This window comes from Macrobrachium nipponense, chromosome 6 (genome assembly GCF_015104395.2).
Source record: "Macrobrachium nipponense isolate FS-2020 chromosome 6, ASM1510439v2, whole genome shotgun sequence".
Lineage (NCBI taxonomy): Eukaryota > Metazoa > Arthropoda > Malacostraca > Decapoda > Palaemonidae > Macrobrachium > Macrobrachium nipponense.
In genome coordinates this window covers 115,226,636-115,248,290 of record NC_061108.1, presented here as the reverse complement: position 1 = coordinate 115,248,290, position 21,655 = coordinate 115,226,636, and the positions used below count along the sequence as shown (strand labels likewise).

The following is a 21,655-nucleotide window of genomic DNA, read 5'->3' as shown; positions in this document are numbered from 1 at the left end:
CTTTGCTATCCCAGCCTTTACACTCAACAAGACTTTTCTAATGAACAAATTTGTCCCTTACAATCAGTTCAAACTGTGTGAGTCTATTTTTGCAGATGTTAACCTGGTCTTGCAGCCTTTGCTGCAATAACAAGTGCTAGATGAGCTAGTGTCAGACATTGTTGATTAAATACAGTCAATATCAGGCAAAGTCAATTTAGTAAGAATAATTCCAAGGATTATCTGAACCTCTACCAAAAAGCATACTTCACCAATTTTTTCCAAGAAAAACAGAAAAGATTCTCAATTTCAAACCAGCTGCTGACTCACAACCTCGTCATAAGCCGGCAGAAACAAATTGAAATACCTGGCTCAGTTGTTCTTCTTCCAGAAGTGGGTGGGACTAGTTACTTACTTTACTTTATCTTCCCTTCCGCCCCTGGCCAGTGGCCATAAGGCTGATACAGTTCCTCTCCATCTGGGGACTAGTTACCAACAACCAAAACAAGAACTGCTACCACAAATTTAGAATTTTAGCTGCCAATACTAGTAACTGTTAGCTATGTAATTACTTAGTAAGTTACGTATGTAAAAATCACAATTACTATTTCAATTTTACCGATTTAAATTAAGTGATAGTCCTAAATTTCAATAAAATTTATAACACATTTCTTTTCAAAACAATTTCTTAGTCCTACATAAACTTCATCATACATCCCTGAAAAATGACAATTTGTCGAAAATTGCATTTTTCCTAACTATACAAACCTGAGGTCCTTTAACAATAGGAAGTAGCTAGCGGCAGCTGGAACGGTCGTAAGCTTCGCAAGGGGGAAGGGAGAACGGTAGTTAACTGCTTGTCCGACAGTCGCATCACTTTTGCTTTTGGCCCATGCAAAATACGCAGAGTGAGGGGTGGCATGAGGAGGGACTATATGTAAAGGACCTCAGGTTTGTATAGTTAGGAAAAATGCAATTTTCGACAAATTGTCATTTGTTCCGATACGTAATACAAACCATCGGTCCTTTAACAATAGGAAGACTCACTTCTTGGTGGGAGGAATCTGAGTCTTTTGATGAACAGACTGGTGTTCGTCCATCCCTGGAATGCCTCCCTGGTCGTAAGAGCGAGGGAGGGATCCAAGCCTCTGTCGATTGATCGGGGTGTGCACCGCAGGATCAATGGTCAGACCTCTGGGCCGAGTACTAAGAGAGAGGCAAGCGTATCTCTTCGTACCAGCAAGCAAGAACTTGTTCCTGTTTGCAAGAGGCAACATAAAGTATGGGTTGTCTCAAGCTGGCATCCACTTCCTCCCCCTTGTTGGAGGAAGTGGTGGATATACGCTCCTATCCCTAGTGAAAGGGATAGGATGGGGCTCTGTTGAGTAGCTCACCTGCATCTTGTCCTTATCCAGCAGGGTGAACGACCGTGTCCCTCTAACCACAGGTAGAGGGGAAGAAAAAGATGGGAAGAGGAGCCAGTCACACTCTCATTCACTCATCCATTCTTACGGTCACACCAGGACTCGATGCTGTTCAGCCTGCGAGGGTCTGGGTTCGCTACACAACGTGTTGAGCAGCCACCACGGGTCCCAAGGAAAAAGATCCAAGGACCTGTGGGCAATATCCAAAAGGTAGAAGGAAGGGCATGTGGTCTGGTTGGACCAGACCCTGCCTTCAGTACCTGCGCCACAGAGAAGTTCTTGCGGACAAGGCAGCATCTCCTTCGCATCGAAGGCGGTGAAGTCCATTAGGGAGGGGATTGTGAACGACTCGAACCAATCGTCAGGGACCGAAGGGTTCTGAGTCTTCGCTACGAAGTGTCGGTACGAAATCGAGCGTCACGGATCCCATCCCCTGGATGCTTGACTTCGCAGGAGAAGTCATGCAGTTCCTCAGAGGAAAAAGAAGGAAATAGTCCGTCATGACCTATCCCTCTTCTCTACTTCGGTGATGTCCAGTACCCATACTGGTCTGTCCGTTTGCCACAAAGTCTCTCGCATCCTCCTATCCCCATGCAGCGAAGTTCTCGTTAGTGGATAGGACACCGACACTCCATGGTGGGTGTCGATGGTATGGGTACTTTGTGACAAGCTATTAAAACGAAGTAATGATTGCTCGTAACAACCGAACTAAGTCAACAGCGTAGTTCGTAACTGACTCGGGCGCTCTGAGCCTCTGACAGCTGCTGACTGACTGCGTTCGGTAGGAGGCAAGTTTGTTCCAAGCATCCGAGTAAGTCACGTGACCTTCGCCTTTAAAGGGTTATGCCGAGAGACCAAACAAATAATGTATTTGTTTGTCACCAATGCCGGACAGCGAGGTGATGATTCTCTTAAGGCATGTGCCCAACAGGCGAAAGTCAATTGCCTTCTAGAGACCGCGGTCCCTGAAGGCAAAAAACATCTCATGGTTGTTGAATCTCAGCTAAGGAGAAAAACACACTATGTACCGTTGAAGACGAAGGTAGATATTGAATGCAACCTACATCTTCACAGACGAATCGAGAGAAGGATTCTCAAGATTCATAACCTGTGCTTACAAATGACTGAAAACGCTAACGCTATTTCATTGCTGCCCGGTGAGAAGTCGTAGTTGCAATGAAAGCGGGGGGGTTCTTCAGTAATGAAAACAAACCACGGGGAAAGCCGCCTGAAGAACTGCTTCTCATGGGCTGCTAACATTTGGAAGTAGAGCTGTCAGGTCGGAGAGTAGGCGATGTCCTTTCTGACATATCTTGTAAATTCGGGTTGAACAATGAACAATTGTACACCTACGAATACAAGATATTTTGAAGACAAACTCAGATGTCTGCAAAATCATCCGCATTATCGCAGTGCGATGCAGCGGGGGAGACTTGTACAGACTTCTGTTACCGTGCGGTAAACAGAAAGATGAAAGAGTCCAAGAGATATCTCTGTTGAAAATTCTCGCAATGTCGAAGGCGATGGAATCTAGCGTCATAGCAGTAGATGGTCCTTCATTATTGCGAGAATCCCCGTTAATCAGAGACCTAAGTCCATGATTGTTGGGCAGAGATACGGTTCGGTAGTCAATCAAAGCAGGGGAGAGAGAGACATAACTGACCGTGCATCTCGGAGCCCCAGCTGATACTGAGCTGCTATCAGGCAGTTCAATACGCAGTAGTTGAGCCTGAGCTCTCGCTGACTCGTCATCCTGAGTTGCCAGGTAATCCATTATTCCACGAAGGAATGCGTTCGGCTAGAAACTACCGAGCATAAAAAATATAATGCCCGAGCAATTATATTTAGGCGAAACGAATTTCGGTAAATATAAAAGTTGAAATGGTGTTGTCGTGACAAAAACCATAAGTTATATAAAAATTGAAACTGAAAAACTCCTGGGAGTTGCAGGCAACCCCGAGTTGCAGTTCAATTAGAATACTTCTCTTCTAAGTCGCAATCCGTAGATTAACTAGGATATGCGCCTACCCCCTCGGACAATTCCAACTGCTTAGTAGAATCATGTCGCGAGGTTAATATACGTAGTATTTTTGTAGGATTCTGAACAACGATCTCCATTCTAAATTCTTTCCTTCAAGAAAACAAAATAAGGATTGGAGATCGACCACTTCTCTCTATCTAAGAGAGTGAAGGAGAAGTCTTCCTCGAAGGAGAGCTTCAATGGTGAACAGAATACTAAGACGATAGTTCAAGCCAAAACTGATATTCCCGTCCGATCTTCTCTATTCCAGGTTGGTCCTCCTACTGTGAGATAGTTTCTTTCCAGCAGCAGTCTTCTTCCCAATGCTAGAAATTCCAGGAATTTGAGCATAGGCGAGGTTCCCGATTATCGTGTAACATATCGGGATTCTGTCTCGCTCACTTTGGACCGTGGTCTCGCCTAAGTGTTTGGAGAATCGTAAAAAACTCGAGCACTCTGAATGCGCCTAGAAATTCCGTAGAAGTTCTAAGCAGTCTGCGAAAAACCCCCACCGAATTCGTTTTCAAACGATATCGGCTGGTGTTCCTATCGATTCCCCGTGAAATCGAGAATGGGGCCAAGGATCCTCCTAACGACCGGGGGCCTTACGTCAGGTAGGACCCGAAGGTCCCCCCGGGTAGCGCAGTCCCGAACGTGGGATCCTCCAGAGAAATCTCTGTAGGATCCTTCCCCTTTCCCTGTAGCCGTAAGGAGAGAGGGAATGGGGGGGAAGGAATTGGATACTCGCTCAGCCTTCCCAGTGGAACTAGCAGTTGGAGAAGAGTAGGAGCAGCCATCGCCGCCTCTCAGAGTCTGGGAAAACGTATCGTCAGGAGAAAACGTTTTCCCCAAGGAGGGTTACGAACTCTCACTGTAGGTAAGGGTCTGCCGCCACTGTGAACGTCGTCTGGGTGGGGCTGATCGACACCTGACAGGAGAGAGCCGATACCGTCCTCCGACTCATTCCAGTCCTCGTCGAGGTCGAAACCTCTCAGGAGGACCGAAGGAGTATTTAAATACGGTGTCCGAAGACACGTAGAAACGCCGCTGTCGCAGTAGAGGAGGTGGAAGTAGCTTGATCGACCGGCCAGAACTGAGAGAGCCTTCTTGTCCGGAGACGAGAGACTCTGGTTCGAGACAGAATCGCAAAGCTCCGATCGCGGCAGACCCACCGTCGGTTTGGGTTCCCTCTCGGGGCCCCAAAACGACTCGAGCAGAGACGTGGGCTCTGCTGGTGGGGAGCGGCAATCCTTCCGCAAGGTCATTATGCTGACGAATCAGCTAATGACTTCTGCAAAATTCCTCTGTATCTCGGGAGTAACCGCGTCTTGCGGAGTAGGACCGTCCAGTCTCTCCAGCAAGAACAGATCCCGAGATACTCCTCCTTCAGAAGGAGGAACAGCGGCAGAACCCCTGACGGTCGCCTCCAGCTACTTGCGCGTATGTCCTGGTCGGTCCTAGAACCGTGCCTGGTCCATACGGCGTCATAGCGGGATCGCGAGTGGCCCACCTCTCGCGATCACTCATAGGTACCTCGCTCCTCCGGTGTAACCCGAGGAGGTTGAAGGTACAGGAGAGGCAGACCTGACGCTCCCCCCTAGCTCGCTGGCAGGACCAGCGTGCTTGGAGGGCTGCTGCTGATCGTTCAACCCCGCGGTTGGCGATCGAGCAGCAGGCCTAGCCTTGCCGCTCGCATGGGGGAGAGGCTCGGCTGAGAACGTCGACGCTGATCTCTAGCGTCAGGCGAGCTGTTGCTGGTTACCGTCTCCGCCCGGTCCCGATGGGAGCGGCGTCAGGTGACCTGCTAGGCTCGCTGTCGCATGTAGCAGTGCGACGGCGAGCCGTCCTCTCGGCGCGTCGAGCCGCTGGTACCAGCCGTGGCTGGTACCGACGGCCGCGGGGGACCCCTTCCTCGCCTCAAACCCCGTGGCTGTCAGCGACCGTCACGTCAACCCGAGCAACCAGCTGGTCGCTGCGAGAGCATCCGCTGGCCTGGCGAGAGTCGTCTGCACGACTCTCGCCAGTCTTCTGCTCCGCGCTTCGGTCTTGACGGCGAGCGAGCTTGGGCGTCAAGACTTTGGCTGGACGGTCTCCCGCGGGAGACCGTCCACTTGGTACTTCTCGCTAACGAGAAGCAGAGGCGGATCCTGGTTTAGCGGCAGAACCGCTAGAACCGCAGGCGAGGAAGTGCCAGCCGAAGCTGGTACTCCTCTGGTCCCCGTCTTCTTCTCCTTGGTAGAAGAAGAGACGGGCCCTGTTCCCGATGGGAGCAGGAGGACCAGCAGAAGAGCTCCCCGAATCGCCGGAGCGAGACGGGCCCTTAGAAGGTCCCGAAGGAGCCTTCTTAGGGGGGAAAACCCGGGTTACCAGCTGGTCGCTGCAAGAGCGGCCGCTGGCCTGGCGAGAGTCACCTGAGCGGCTCTCACCAGCCTTTCTGCTCCGTGCCGCGTCTTGGCGCCGAGCGAACTCTGGCGCCGAAACTTGGCTGCACGGGTCTCCCGAGGGAGAACGTACACTCGGATCTCTCTGCGAACGAGAGACCGAGCCGGAACCTGGCGTAGCGGCATCGCCGCTAGCACCAGGCGAGGAAGTACCAGAGCTAACCGATACTCCTCTGGTCCCCGTCTATCTCTTCCTTACGGAAGGGGAGACGGGCCCCGCTCCCGAAGGAGCAGGAGGACCAGCAGAAGGACCCCCCCGCTGGGACCGGGCCCTTAGAAGTTCCGAAGGAGACTTCTTAGGGGGGAAGGCAGCCTTCTTCTTCTTCGGCTTATGGGCCTTAGAAAGTCGAAGGGGAAGAGGCAGCAGCAGACGATGAAGACGAAGATGACAGCTTCCTCTTCTTCCTCTTCCTGGTCAGCTCACGCAGGACAGTCGTCAGTCCTCCATCCAGGCCGGAGCCGGGGCTATTGCCGAAGCAACACGGCCCGACTGCACCTGTCCGGAAGGACCTGGGACTGGGGAAGACACACCGTGGGCAGGACCAGCATGGACAGGCTCAGGAACCAGGAGCGACAGGAACAGCAACCAGCTCAGGAGCGGCAGGAACAGCTGGCATCGGCAGACCCAGAAGGGACAGCCAAGCCAACAGCGGGAATCACATCAGCAGCGGGAATCACATCAGCGGCAGGTACGGCAGGCCCCAGCGATCGCCTCGTAGAATCATCGGCAGCCAGCGGAACCTGGGTACTGGCGGCCGGTCCAGGGGCGAGCTGCTGGAACAGCGGAAGTCTGGGGCAGGCAACACGAAGAAACAGGCGGCGGCGGCAACCCCCCCTCGGTACGGCGGCGGCCCACCTAGTAGCGGCAGACGGCGTCACCGACACAGCATGGGGAGTGTAGACCAGAAGGGGGGGGGAGCAGCATAAGCGGCCGTGGTAGTAGTGGAGACCGCCCCAGACCTCGCTAGACGCTGCAGCAGCCCGTGGATGCTAGGCACGCCCTGCCGCCGTGGTGGTCCATACCTGTCCAAGGTCGTCTCCCACGGATGTAGCACCTGCGGTAGCATAGATAGATTAGTAAGAGGGGTTTCCCTCACGCACGGGGGGAAGACATGCCCCACCCCGAACGCAAGGAAGACCCCAAATACAAAATACAACGAAGCTGAGCGGGGGGGCAGGAAGGAAGACAAAAGAATCGGATACCAAGGAGTCGCGGGAGAGCTTTCCGACGACTTCCTGGCAGACCTTCGCGTTCCCTACCCCCGCACAGCAGTGAAAAGTAATATGAAAATGAAACAGAATACTGCCCTTGCGATTCACTTCTAGAACTTAAAGGGGAAAAGATCAATTCCCGGGTAAGAACGGAAACTTGATCCAAATAATATGATGCTATCATAAAATATATGAAAATGAAACAGAATACTGCACTTGCGATTTCACTTTCACAGAAAATAATCGTAAGGATCAATTCCCGGGTAAGAGCGAAAATTGATCCAAATTAAATTTATGCAATAAATAAATGAAAATGAAAAGAATACTGTATTGCGAATCCACTTTCATTGCATTTTATCATACAAAATAAAAGGCTCGTGCCGAGCGCAATCACGCTCTCGGTAACGAACGCACAGGGCAAAAATATAATGAAAAAAGTACTTACATTTTTCAATTACACACTTTCGCCCAAAATACATGACTCGGCGCGAGCGCGCCCGCCCTCGGCAACCGAGACATAATTCAAGGGTTTCAAATTCATGAAAAGAGAGGAAATCGCCGCATCTACGGCGATAGCTCCATGTTGGTTCATAATTAAGTAATGAAAATGAAAACAGTGTACTTACGTTTCATTTCAAGTCAAACAAACCATTAGTAGAAAACAACAATATAAACAAAGCATACGACGATGAGCGGGCAGAGAGCGATGACGAACACGTCCTTCACACCCGCGGCCGAAAACAAAAGTGATTTGTTTACCTCCCAGTCGCGCGCCGCGCGACTGTCGGACAAGCAGTTAACTACCGTTCTCCCTTGTTCGAAGCTTACGACCGTTCCAGCTGCCGCTAGCTACTTCCTATTGAAATTAAAGGACCGATGGTTTGCATTACGTATCGGAACAATTTATATTTAAGATTTAGTAAGCACAGATCGGTAGTGGAAATGCTAACAGTGAACAAACACTCCACATCACCTACCTCTGTGTTTATAATATGTTGGGAATACATATATACCATGAATTTGAAAACTAAAAACTCACAAACCTCTGCAACTAATCTGGTTGCAACTTTCTCTCCTGCAAGTTGAACAACAGTCTTAGGTTTCCCATTCCAATTCTGAGGAACTGTTCGCACACCATTTTTGAAAGGCTGCAACCCATTACTTTGGTCCAGCGCCATCATCATTCCCACATCATCAGCACTGTCATCCAAAATCTCTGGACCACTGTGTAAATGGAATGGAAAAAAAAATTTAGCCAAAAGCCAAGCAGTGGAACCTATGAAGCCATTCAGCACTAATAAGGGACTGAGAGTAAAGGTTATAAAAGTGTTATAGGATAAAAATGAAATTTGTATAATAAAATTAGATTTTACACATACTTACCAAGTAATTAGCTATAGCTGAAAGCTCACTACCATGGAAGTCAAATCTTACAAATTTCGTGACGGAGCCACCATCGTTAGTGTAGGTGTGTAGGACCCACCCACTTTTAGGACCGATAGGTACAAAACTGCAGAGAGAACCAATTCGTTTGGCCTGCCATGTCCATTTGCAGGGATTGGGGAAGGCGGGCTTTAATCAAGTAATTACTTCATAAGTATGAGTAAAATCTAATTTTATTATAAAAATGTCATTTTAACACATGTAACTTACCAAGTAATTACATAAAGCAGATTCCACTCTTATAGAGGTGGGAATTATGGACATGATCTACATCGAAGACATTATATTTATAGTAAATGACTCAATATAGGAATACTACAAAAATTTATCAAATACTTATTGTACCTACCTTACCTGGTAAGAGAGAGTTGCTGATGAATACTCTCTCTGGTAATTGCTCTCTTAACCTGTTGAAGGCATGGCAGTTTTGGCCAATTATCGTCCCTACTTTAGTGGGAAATAACGTCTCAGTCATGGTGGTTCACCAACCGATGACTGGTGAAAGTTATTTTTTGATGCCCTTGCCCTGCGTTTTAGACCAAATAAACTCAACGAACACACCTACACCCTAAAAACAACCAGTGATACCCTACCATTAGACTGGTGAGTACACTGGGTAACAAGTACCCCCAGGCTTCCCAAACTCAAAACCAATAACCAAGACAACAGAGGACAGTAATGGAACAGTTAGCCCCTTCTGCTCCTCCCCAACACCATGCCAGCCACCGACAACGGATCCAATATGGAGCAATTCTCATAAACGATTTCTATATCTTTAAGATTATGCACAGAAAAAACTGATCTACATTTCCCACAATGTAGATTCATTATAGCTTCTAAGGACATATTACGCCTAAAAGCTAGAGACATCGCACAGATCTCACTTCATTTGCCTTAGCATTAATGGAGGGTATAACTTTTCTTCCTGGGGTTGAAAGTGTGCCTCCACTATCAAGCTCCTTAGGAAAAAGGAAATGGCATTCTTAGCATCGGACGAGACAGAGACTTCACCGAACACCATAGATTACTTGCAGGTTCTCTAATCTTGTCTGTTCTATTCAGATAATAGCATAACACTCTCACTGGACAAAGAAGACACTTCCTCCTCTGGTGTCGATGATATCCATTAGATACCTAATGGTTTGTAGCCAGAGCTATCAGGAAAAGGGTCTTCTTAGTGAAGTTCCTTGGCGAAACTGAGCAGAGGGGTTTGTAAGAGTCCCCCGCCAGCCACTTCAGGACCACGTCCAGATTCCAAGAGACTGCTCTAGACTTTTCTGTCTTGGAAGCATCCATGGATCTAATAAGATCAACTAATGTCGTTGCTGTGCACCACATCTATACCTCTATGCTTGAACACAAAGTTTAAACCCCTTAGATTGCATCAATATGCATTTGGAATTTCCCACCTGGGTGCATAAAACTTCATACAAAAATGAAAATGCTTCAATTAGCTTCATATACGTCTTGCTAAAAGAACAGGGCCTATATTTTCCATATCTGACATTGTTTTTATTCTTAAAATGTGATGAAAGTCCTGAAAAATATAATCATTTTTAGAAAAATGGTAAAAAAAAAAAACCAAAAAAAAAAAAAATTTGAGTGCATTATACATAATTCTTGACCCAGCATTTTGTGGAGGGAGCTAAAACAAAGAAAAGGCATGTGGTTATTAAATTTGCAACCATTTTCTTGATTAAAATAACTATAAAAAAAAACTTTTTTTCTTTGGTGAATTAGGTAACCTTTTTATTTTTAAGATACGCTTTTTTGAGATTTTATAGTGTTGAAAGAAAGACTGGAAAACAATTTGCAATACAACTTATTTTATGCAGTTCAATTTTTATATGAAAATAATAGAGGGAGCCTCTTATTATTATTATTATAAAGGATTAGTTTATCCAGACCTCTGAGCCTAACAATGGCTCTTCTTGGCTGGAGAGAACCTCTTATATAGATATATAGACAAGAATGAAATTAAGAAGTACTTAGAGCATTATATATGAAAAAAACTCTTTTTCTTATATACTTCCATCTATGAGAATCATATACATATAGGTATTTTCATTTGGAAAACACTTAAAACAAACCTCAGCTAACCACTCTTTTTGCATAGCTTTTTACATTTACAGGTCTTTTTTGTACTTGCTTACAATATGGTATATTTTTGTACCATGGCAAAATACACAAAGTTGTTTGTCTTCTTTTTGCACTGCCCATTTTTCTTCAAGCAGCAGTCAGTACTTCATATACTGCAAAATAATACAATCAGGCTTGTGATTTTTGTCTACAAATTGAGCAATGAAATGCCTGCCTGTGAGTCTGCTTGATAATGGTGATTCCAGTCTCCTCTTACCAATCACTGGCCTTTTTTAATAACCTTCCAACACTCCATTTACCACTTGTTCTCTGAATTTTCTCTGACTTAATTCTTATTGGATTTTGGATACCATATGGTATTTTTGCATCCACGAGGGCCACCTCTATAACAAAATGCCATATAACCTGGTACCATTTCTTCTTCCTCTGACTAAAATTGTAAGTTGCACACAGTTGATAGGATAGTTGATCAAACCTGTCCACTCCTCCCTTATATTTATTATAATAAGAAGCTTTAACAGATGGTTTATGTGCAATTCTATCATGTTTTTTTTTTATGTTAACCTTGTCACACCTGAATCTCCAACAGTTGACATGTTCACTTTGCCTGTCTTGCCTGTCCTGCCATGTTGCTGCTACCATTGTATTTTCATTCTGTCTATATTACTGAAAGTTCTTTTTTCATCTTAGCTCTTCCCATTTCCTTGGACAGACCCTTTCTATTTACATGAACAGTGCCACAAACACCCACACCTCTCTCCCTTAGCTTACTAAATATCTCTACACTAGCGTAAAAGTTATCCAGAAAGAGTATATAGACTATTTTCAAACCCTTCAAGTTAATGGCTAAGGTAACCTTGGTACCCCAACCCACCTTCACTAAGGCACTGATTAACTGTTTTCTTTTACCTGTTATATACATCAAAAATTTGATATAAAGTACCCCAGTTTTGGCATCACAAATGGTCTGAAAAACTAAGCTAACCTACACAGGTAAGCATAGGCTACACATAGTTGTGTGAGTGATACAAAACAAATAAAACAATCATTTACGTATAATTTTATCTAAATGGCTTGTAAAAATTCTTACTCCTTTGGTAGGAAACATTTCTAAACACGAATGTTAAAAAACAATGTTGATTTTATAAACAAATTGTTGAATCGTTTAAAGATTTGAATTTTGATTTTAATATGGTTAATTTTAATGTCTCCTTATTTACAAAAGTGCCTGTAGATGACTTACTTGAATATTGGAGGAGGAATTAGAACGTCATGATATTCCTTTAAGTGTGGCAAACCTATTAGTCTCATAAGGTTATGTATCAAAGAGAGTAAATTTGTTTTAATGGGGAATTTTTTTTAACAAAAGCTTGGCATGGCTATGGGTAATCCCTTATCTCCGTCCTTAGCAATATTTACATGGAATTTTTTTGAGGCAAAACTCTTACCAGAATTTTGCCCCAAAAAGTTATTTGGTTTAGATATGTGGATGATATCTTCTGTATTTGGCCAGCTTCACGAAAATCTCCAGGAAATCCTTAATAATCTCAATAATTTAGTCCCTTCCATAAAATTTACTGTAGAGGAAGAAAGAAATAGTAATTTGAATTTTCTTGATGTAACTGTCCATATAAATGATAGAAATTTCACCTTTCAGTCTTTCGAAAATCAACTAACATTGCCTCTTTTGTTCATTACTACTCCAATCACCATCAAAATGTTAAATTCTCTGTTTTTTCTGCGATGTTTCTAAGGGCTTTACGTGTCTCTAGCCCGCAGTTTATTGATGCTGAAATTAAAACTATTTATGATATTACAATGAAACTTAAATACCCAAGGACTTTTGTAGATGTGGCATGGAAAAGAGCTAGAAAAACATTTTATTCAACAAATGACAAACTTTAATTTAGTAAGCATAACATTCTAAATTACCCTGTGATGAAAGGTTTTTTAGATATTCTTAGAATTTTAAAGCTTTTTAACATATATGTTGTTTTCAGTAATATTAATGTCAAGAGTTTAGTAATCAAAAATTCTCCTAAAGGCTGCATATATAAATTCCTTGCAAAAGTGTGATAAAGTCTATTAGGGACAGACCGTAAATCTCTTTCACGTCGTCTCAAACAACATCAATATTCTGTGAGAACTGGGCAAATATTGAATGCATTATTCGTACATATGAGAGATTTAGACCATCCTATTACTGGAGTCAAGCAAGAGGCCTTAATCCCATGTAATGACACAGTTAAAAGGAATATCATTGAATCTTGTTTCATCAAGTCAAATAAATAAAAGGTGTTCTAAATTTAAGTCTTGGTTTATTTAAACTTGATGCTTTCATAATGAAAAAAAGTTGTAGTAAAAATATAAGCAATCAAATTAATATATTCAGGTGGTTTTTACATGTTTTGGACTGTAAAGAAACTTTTTAATTTCGGTTAGGGTCAATCTGTTTAAGTTTGTGACCGTGTGATATCCGATAATCCTGGATCATCTCTTTTAATTTTTACCCTTTTGACAATTAACCATCTGTATTCTTGATCTTGTGTTGTACCAGAGATCTTTCTCTCCAATTGTACTTCATTAACTCCTTGACAATGTCTGAGTAAAGACGAAAGCACTTGGATTTCTGACTATCATTTTCCTGTGGAATTCGCTTATATATATATATATATATATATATATATATATATATATATATATATATATATATACACACACACACAGTAGTACCTCGAGATACAAAATTAATCCGTTATTCCGAGGTGCCCTTCGTATCATGAGGTTTTCGTATCTTGGACCACATTTTACGTGTAAAATGGCTATCCGTTCCAAGCCCCCCAAAAACACCCCAGTAAATTTCATAATAAAGCTAAATTGACCTATAAACAATGAAATACTACAACAATTTGGACCAGTCAATACTAAATTAAGAATAAAAAAAAAAAAAAAAAAAAAAATGCAAAACCTGTAAATAAAGTGTATATTAGTGTACAAGAAATATTATTACTGTAACGTAAAATGTGAAGCTTACCTTTCGAGTGAGGCTATGTACATACGTAACTATCCAAGGAAGATTGCTTCTGCCTACTTTCAGAATGTTCCTGTGTGAGCCTTTTCGGGGGTGTCTTCTACAAATGATTGCACTTTATGAAAAGCGGCTTTAATTTCTGCCTTTTTTTTGTACATATGTACGTACGTACACTAAAAAAATATACGTACGTACTACAAACGTAACTATCCAAGGAAGATTGCTTCTGCCTACTTTTCACAATGTTTCCTGTGTGAGCCTTTTCGGGGGGTGTCTTCTACAAATGATTGCACTTTATGAAAGCTGCTTTAATTTCTGTTTTTTTTTTTTTTTTTTTTTTTTTGTTTTTAAACTACGTAGTTTTTTTTTTTTTTTATACAGAATTTCAACTTTCTTTTTTGCACCTCATGACTCTGTTGCCCTGGTGTCCATCAAAACCTGTTCAACCAAATGCTCTCTCGCAACTGATTTGGGTACTGAAAGTTCGGCTGCGACCTCAACATAAAACTGAAGTGCCTTGATTATACGTGCTACTGGTATGCATGTTGTAAATGATTGGTCTACACCCTCTGTTCAGCAGGGAGTGGAGATTCTACAACCTTGCAAAGTTTCCAGTTATCCCATGAGAGAGACCGTTGATCACTTATCACATGTGAGAGATCTTGGTCACTTTTTTTTTTTTTTTTGTTTTTTTTTTTTTTTTAAATACGTACACATTGACGATCCCAAAACAAATACAGCGGCCCGCGGTTAACGGCGCAATCACTCAACGGCGAATCGGTTTTACGGCAGTCGTTCAAAAAAATAATCATTAAAAAATAAGGCAGTTTTGTAAAGGTATCTTTACGGCACAAATTTTAGTTAACAGCGCGCTAGCGCCGTTGTCTAACGAGTTCATACATATGTGAAATTGCCGTTCAGACCATAAAGGTTATGCAAATTATATTAACAAATTTTTATGGAAAGTTATTATGTAGGTATTAGGGTAAAATATATGCCTCTGACGCTATTCTATGCCGAAAATATAGTTACATAAATATATGCCTCTGACGCTATTCTATGCCGAAAAATATCGAGTTACATAAGTGCAAATTTAAGCTATGGATGTGTCGATTCATAATGTTCATGCTTTTGTTTAAAATGTGTATGAAAATGTATTACGTGAAAGGCATTTTTATTTCTGTACAGAAAATATGATACAAAGGCAGCTTTTGAAACTGCCCTTCACGTTATCAAATACGATGTTTTTTCATGTTCTTTCTTGTAAGCCGTAGCCTGCCGCTCTTCCGAAAATATAGATTTAAAAAAAGCGCAAATTAGCGATTGATGTGTCGATTTTATAAATGTTTATGCTTTTATGTTTTAAAATGTGTATGAAAATGTATTACGTGAAAGGCATTTTTTTTATTTCTGTACAGAAATATGATACAAAGGCAGCTTTTGAAACTCCTTCAAGTTATCGACTACGATGTTTTTTTCAAGTTCGTTCTTGTATGCCGCCGTCTGCCGCTCTTGGCCAAAAATATCGATTTAAAAAAAGTGCAAATTAGCGATCGATGTGTCGATTTTGTATAAAAATGTTTATGCTTTATATGTTTAAAAATGTGTATGAAAAATGTATTACGAATAGGGTATTTTTATTTCTGTGCAGAAATAGGATAAAAAGGCAGCTTTTGAAACTCCCTTCAAGTTATCGACTACGATGCTTTTTTCAACTTCGTTCTTGATGCCGCCGTCTGCCGCTCTTCCGAAAATATCGAGTTAAAAAAAAAAAATGTGCAAATTTAGCGATCGATGTGTCGATTTTTCAAATGTTTACGCTTTTATGTTTAAAATGTGTATGAAAATATATTGCGTAAAGGTATTTTCATTTTTGTACAGAAATAAGATACAATTAAGGCAGCCTTTGTAACTACGCTCCACGTTGTCAGGGGATGGTTTTTCATGTTCGTTCTTGTCCGCCAGTTTCCGAAAAATGCATTGTGTTATTTTATTAATTATGCATCTTTTCCATAAATCCTTTAAAAAGTTATACATTATTTCACTGTATCCAAGAATATTGTATGTATTCTCATATTATTGTTATTTTAAAATACTACGGCAAACTTAAGCCCGTATCCGCGGAGCGGCCAATGTTGTGGTTTGAAATCAGTGATGAATACGAGTCTGTTTCACCATAACGCAATTCTGAGCGAATGCTCTTGCTTCTAGTTAGCATAAACGAATATCTATATACGTGACTTATATGAGACAAAGTTATTTTTCCATATACAGCGTGTTTTTAGGTGGAAATATTTATGAATATGTCTCGTTGTGAATGTGAACTACTATTTTTTTCGTTAACAGATTACGTTGGCGGCATGTTAATTGCATAAAAAATTATGTTATTCCGTTTCGCAATACGTAACCCTTTATATAATCGTAATAACGAACTTTACGTTATTTATCTTATATCGGCGTGAAACCAACAGTGAAATGTGTTCGTTCAAGCACAGTAGTTTTGATTAAAATGATTTTATCCCAATTTTATCTATAGTTGTGTGTGATGGCAGACGTTTACTGCAGTTTTTATCCATTGTTTGCCGATGTACAATAATAGTCATTGCAGCTTGACAAGTGTTTCTCAGCTTCAGTTTATAACTAGGTTTAAATTTAACGGTATATTTCCAGATTGATCTTTAATCTATATTGATCTCTGATCTATAGCGAATAAAGTTATTACACTAAGATATCTCAGTTCTATTCTATACATAACGCCATTTATAACAAATACGGTAATGTTGCACTGATAGTACGATGATCGACAATACAAGCCAAACAGATGTTATCCAGTTCGGTTGTACTTAGAAAAAAAAAAGTCGTTTCTCGTCGGTTGTTCATGGCTGTACACGTTCACAGCAACGAGTATAACGTTAAAAAACCATACTTTCATCATTCTCTTTTGCTGTTATTGAACTTATGTAACTAGAAGATGGATAAAGTTAGGCCATTGTAATTTGATCTCTCATAAAATCGAACTATCGTAAGACTAATGATCGTAACCTGAACACTACAGCTACCTGTACACTGTATTAAACTTTATTATATCTTTACATACTCTAGACACCCACATGACTGTACAGTAAATTCTATAGTACTATACTGCATAAATATAATTTTACTTATTGCGCCGTTGTGGGATTACGCGCCTTTGACTGGTCTAGAGTTTCGAAAGAAGGTGTGCGGCGGCCGTAGGCTTTAAAATCGCTTGGCGTCGGTGGCCAGGAACAGAAACCCCTGCCGCTAACCGAGGGCCGCCTGTAACGTGTGCGTACTATAACAATGCTGGTACCGAGTGGCCGAGCCACGCCACCACGTGTACATAGTAGATGCATGATGGGAGGGACGCTGGCCAATAGGAGAGAAGGATTTCATGGCTGCGACTAGCATCAGGAACCAATGGAGAGCAGGAGGATGGTGGCGAGTCTACTAGTACTAAGATGGCGGCACGCGGCGCGATTTTCAAAATTGTTATCCGGGTGAATCTCGGACTTTCAGAAACCTTTCGTATCTTGAAACTTTTCGTATGTAGAGCCGTTAAATTTTTGTCGTATTGGCTTTTGTATCTCGAGTTTTTCGTAAGTTGAGCCTTTCGTATCTCGAGGTACTACTGTGTGTGGTGTATATAATTAATACTTTGTATATATATAAATTATTATAATATATAAACTATACCTATATATATATATATTATATTTACTATACTATATATAAATATAGTGGTACCTCGACATACGAAATTAATCCGACCCAAGGCGGCCTTTGTAACCTGAGCTTTTCGTATCATGAACCGCATTTTACATGTAAATTGCCTATTATGTTCCAAGCCCTACAAAAACACCCTAGTAAATTTTATAATAAAGCTAAATTGACCAATAAACAATGAAACAATACAACAATTTGGACCATTCAATACCTATCTTAATACGTACTACTAATATGTGCTGCATAGTACCTGTAAATAAAGTGTATTAGTGTACATGGTATACAAGAAATACTGTACGTACATACATATGTAGTAAAATGTGGAACCTTACCTTTCGAGTGAGGCTATCTCCGAAAGTGGCAACAGAGGAGGAGGACAAACGGCAGAAAATTTGTTACGTAGTACGTACACTTTAACTTTCAAAACACATTAAAAAATGTCAGGAAACAGACTAAACTTTACAAAACACATTAACACCGTAACACTTAACTTTACAAAAACTTTAAATTAAATTTTTTTTTTTTTCTTTTTAGGATTTTTACAATTTTTTTATTTATTTATTTATTTATTTATTTATTTATTTTTTACAAAATTTCAATTTCTTCATCACTTTTAACTTTTTTTTTTTTTTTGTGTAGTATCAATTGGATCTTCCTTTTTGCTTACTCCTACTAAAGGCCTCTTTAAAGAATAACTATCCAAGGAAGATGCTTCTGCCTACTTTTGACAATGTTCCTGAAACGACTCAGGCAAATGTCATCGAACTGCGCAAGCATACGACCTGTGTAAGCCTCTTCGGGGTGTCTCTTTTCTATAAATTATTGCACCTTATGAAAAGCAGCTAGAGCATCCTTAATTTCTGCCATTGTCGTAGGTTCATCATCCTCCTCCTCGCCGCTGCTAGAGAACTCTTCTTGAACGATGTTATGTTGCATGGCCTCCAACTCCTTCAGGTCATCCGTTGTAAGTCCTCTTGGTGCTCCTCGAGAAGGTCATTGATGTCGTCCTTGTCGACGACCAGCCCCATGGACTTGCCGAGTGCAACGATCTCGTCAAGATCTGGTTGCGAAACAGTTTCAGGATTGTCAACTGTTCCTGATCTGCATCAGAAGCGTTCACCTTTTGCAAGATCAACTGGACATGTCCCGATAAGGGAAGCTGAAACGATGACTTAGGACCTTGCATAGCCCCCCAGCCAGGCTTCCAAGCAAGTAGGAGTGAAAGACAACCCGAACCGGAGTCATACTCTCCAAATTGTTGAACCGCGAACAAGAATCAACAACTTGAGTAAAGGAAGACAAAAACTCTTGCGTGTCTCCCTCATGCTCTGGCAATGGAGACCAACAACAAGAAGAGAACCAGGCGTTATCCAACAGGCTTCCTCGTGCAAACCAAATGTAGATCCAGCAGCCAAAGAAACTGAAGGCCCACGCGCCGACTCCTGTGATGAACCAACCACACCGCTATGAACACTCGCAATAGATGACGCACGTACATGTTCACGTAAGCTTCTGTGTGGAAACAGACGAATGTTTCTGTGTGGAACAGACGAATGTACATGTGATGGAGAAGCATCTCAAACTCTTGACGTAGAACGAGAATTCCTCGGGGTCGAACCCCGAAAACAGCATCAATGGGAGGGAGAGGCGAACACTACAACTGCACTACTTCCGCATTCCCAAACTTTCAATCTTTTCACAGGCACCTTAAGATCCTTACGATGACGAATAGGCCTTGTGCAGAAGAAACAGAAAAATCAGCAACATGCACAGGTGCGAGGTTGCAACACACTCGTGTCTCGAAGAATTGGACGATGTAGCCACAGCAGATTGCACAAGGGTACAAAACACTAACACTCTCAGAACACGGACGTGCCGCTCCTCACTCATTGACGAAGAAAAGGCAAAGTCCTTAACACTCCCACACTGATACGCCGCACAGCGAGATGGAGGTGATGGAGGAGATGATGACAGCACTGATTCCTTACACATCCTCTTGGCAGGAGTGGGGGGGAGACGATGCAACACGCTTACTCACAGCCTTTTCAGCCGACAGGGCAGCAAACCAAACCTATCTTCCAAAACAGTCCAATCTCTCAAGAACTGCCTAAAATAAAGCCTCAGATGTATCCACAAGAGAGGACGCAGATGACGCAGAAAGATACGATATACACAAGCGTTGGCAGATCTCAAAAGATTCCTTGCTTGTTCATCTCTTGATTTTCACTGGATCCTGCTAGGCACTTGAAAATTATCCTATTGTTAAGACCGAAGGTTTGTTCGCGTATGAACAAAAGTTTAATCAAAACAAAGCTTCACAATTGTTATGAGAGAGGAGGCAAACAATAGAGGTGAAGGGAGGTCACTAGATAGAAACACCTAGAAAAGGTTCAATAAAAACAGCAACTTCAAATGGGGATTAAGCTGAAATGACGATGATGATTAACTTACACATTTGGGTATCTGTGCTGTTATTTGTGGCTCTAAGTTACCTCATCTACAACATTTTGTTACCTTGTGTCACTGGGCATTTATAATCATGTCCTCAGAGCTTGGGCTGTGTTAAAACCCAAGTATCATGCTTTTCTTTGTATTTAGATACATTGTCATATAAATATGTACAGAAATTTAATACAAATATACTCACATTATATTAAGCGAGATACCCTGATTGCAAAGGCCTGCAATTATTGCTGATGTCTGATCATCACTAAATTCACTACTGAAGTCTGTGAACAGCACAATCTTTTTTCCCAACTGAATCTAACTTCACTGAAAAATAAAAGATTATACCCTCTAAACAACTTATGAAAATTTATGTATCAACTCATGAGTAGTTTCAACATCTGTCATAAATTACAAACCAAAATAAATATTTAAAAAAGATTCAAATATACTGTATGTAATAAAATACAGAACATTTGAACAATATAACGTATACAAACAATTTGTACAATGTACATTTACATGGCACAATTGTTAGAAAGAATAACAAATGGAATGATAAAGAAACCACAGCATTAATTAAAACATAAAAAACAATGAAACCAAAAATACCAAGGAAATTTTTTCATTCTTTCTTAACATACATTATTACCTTCATAAGTTCTGAACAAGGTTGAACAACAGCAAAGTAGACTTTAAATAGTTGAAAAGCTAGGTGGACAAAGATCATGAGGAATAAGTGGAAAATAAACAGAAATCTATGCATGTAGAAGCTAAAGAGATATTACTTATAACTTTAAGTACTGTCTACAGTATGCGAAAGTCATACTGTATGAGAGAGAGATTAGTTATCCTCTAAAACTTTGTCCATAATTGCCTGTAGCTGTCATAATACAACATAAACCAAATTGTTTCTCAAACTGATTTAAATTTACAGTCATACCTCGGTTTTCTTACGCCTCTCTTTTATATATTTTTGCTTTCGTAGATTTTTTATACAATTTTGTCTTGATTACGTAAGTGCCCTTAGTTTTCGTACACTCGTAAACGCTCCATATGGGCATCCCATCTTTTTTCCGTGACCCATTCTGCTTTTGTGTTTGTTGTTTTCACGCTTTTTTTATTTGAGTGTAACTGCTAAATAAGCCATAAAGCCAGAAAGTTCCAAGTGCTATCCCTTCTGTAGAAAAGGCGAGAAACACCATAGAATTTAAGAAATAACTCTTAGCAAAGTGTTGGAGGAAGTGCATGCTGATCTCAGTGGGAGAGAATGCCTACAAGTGCTGCTGTTAGTGAATTTAAGGCCAGAAAAAAGCCCGGTTTAAAAATTCAGAACACAAAGGGCACATAATGTGCCCCCTACTTCATGGATTAAGGACATGTTTCCAAATGTGAATGATTGTAATAAAATTTGGGGGAGAATTATCATCCCAACAAAAAAATGTAATCTGTCTCCATGTTTAATGACAATGCCATGTTTAACTTCACACAAATTTTAAAGAAACACTAGAAACAAATGTCTCTGGACATATTTTGTTGTGCGACAGGGGCCCAGTTAACTCTCAAGCTGGTCCTAGCGCCAGTAAAAAACAAAGAGGGGAAGTAACCTCAGATAGTGCTAGTAAAAAACAAAGAGAAGTAACCCCAGATAGGTCCTTGATACTTCAAGTCCTTCTGGAGAGAGTTCCCCTTTCAAACAATAACCTCTCCTCCTCTCTGTCTTCCATATGATGAGTGTTTTTTTCATAAAGGTAAGAGTGATGTTTAAATGTTAAATTTATTCATTTCATAGTCATTTTATATTTATTTCTCATTC

The 21,655-nt window shown here is 41.5% G+C and overlaps 1 protein-coding gene across 1 annotated transcript in view; it reads right to left on the bottom strand.

Annotated features, from left to right (window-relative positions):
* LOC135216612 (X-ray repair cross-complementing protein 5-like) overlaps window positions 1-21,655 on the bottom strand; it is a 243,632-nt gene that overhangs the window by 170,912 nt on the left and 51,065 nt on the right. Inside the window, 2 exon segments of the mRNA XM_064251992.1 lie at window positions 8,120-8,300; window positions 20,042-20,157. Of these exon segments, the coding sequence (XP_064108062.1) occupies window positions 8,120-8,300; window positions 20,042-20,157 (297 nt within the window).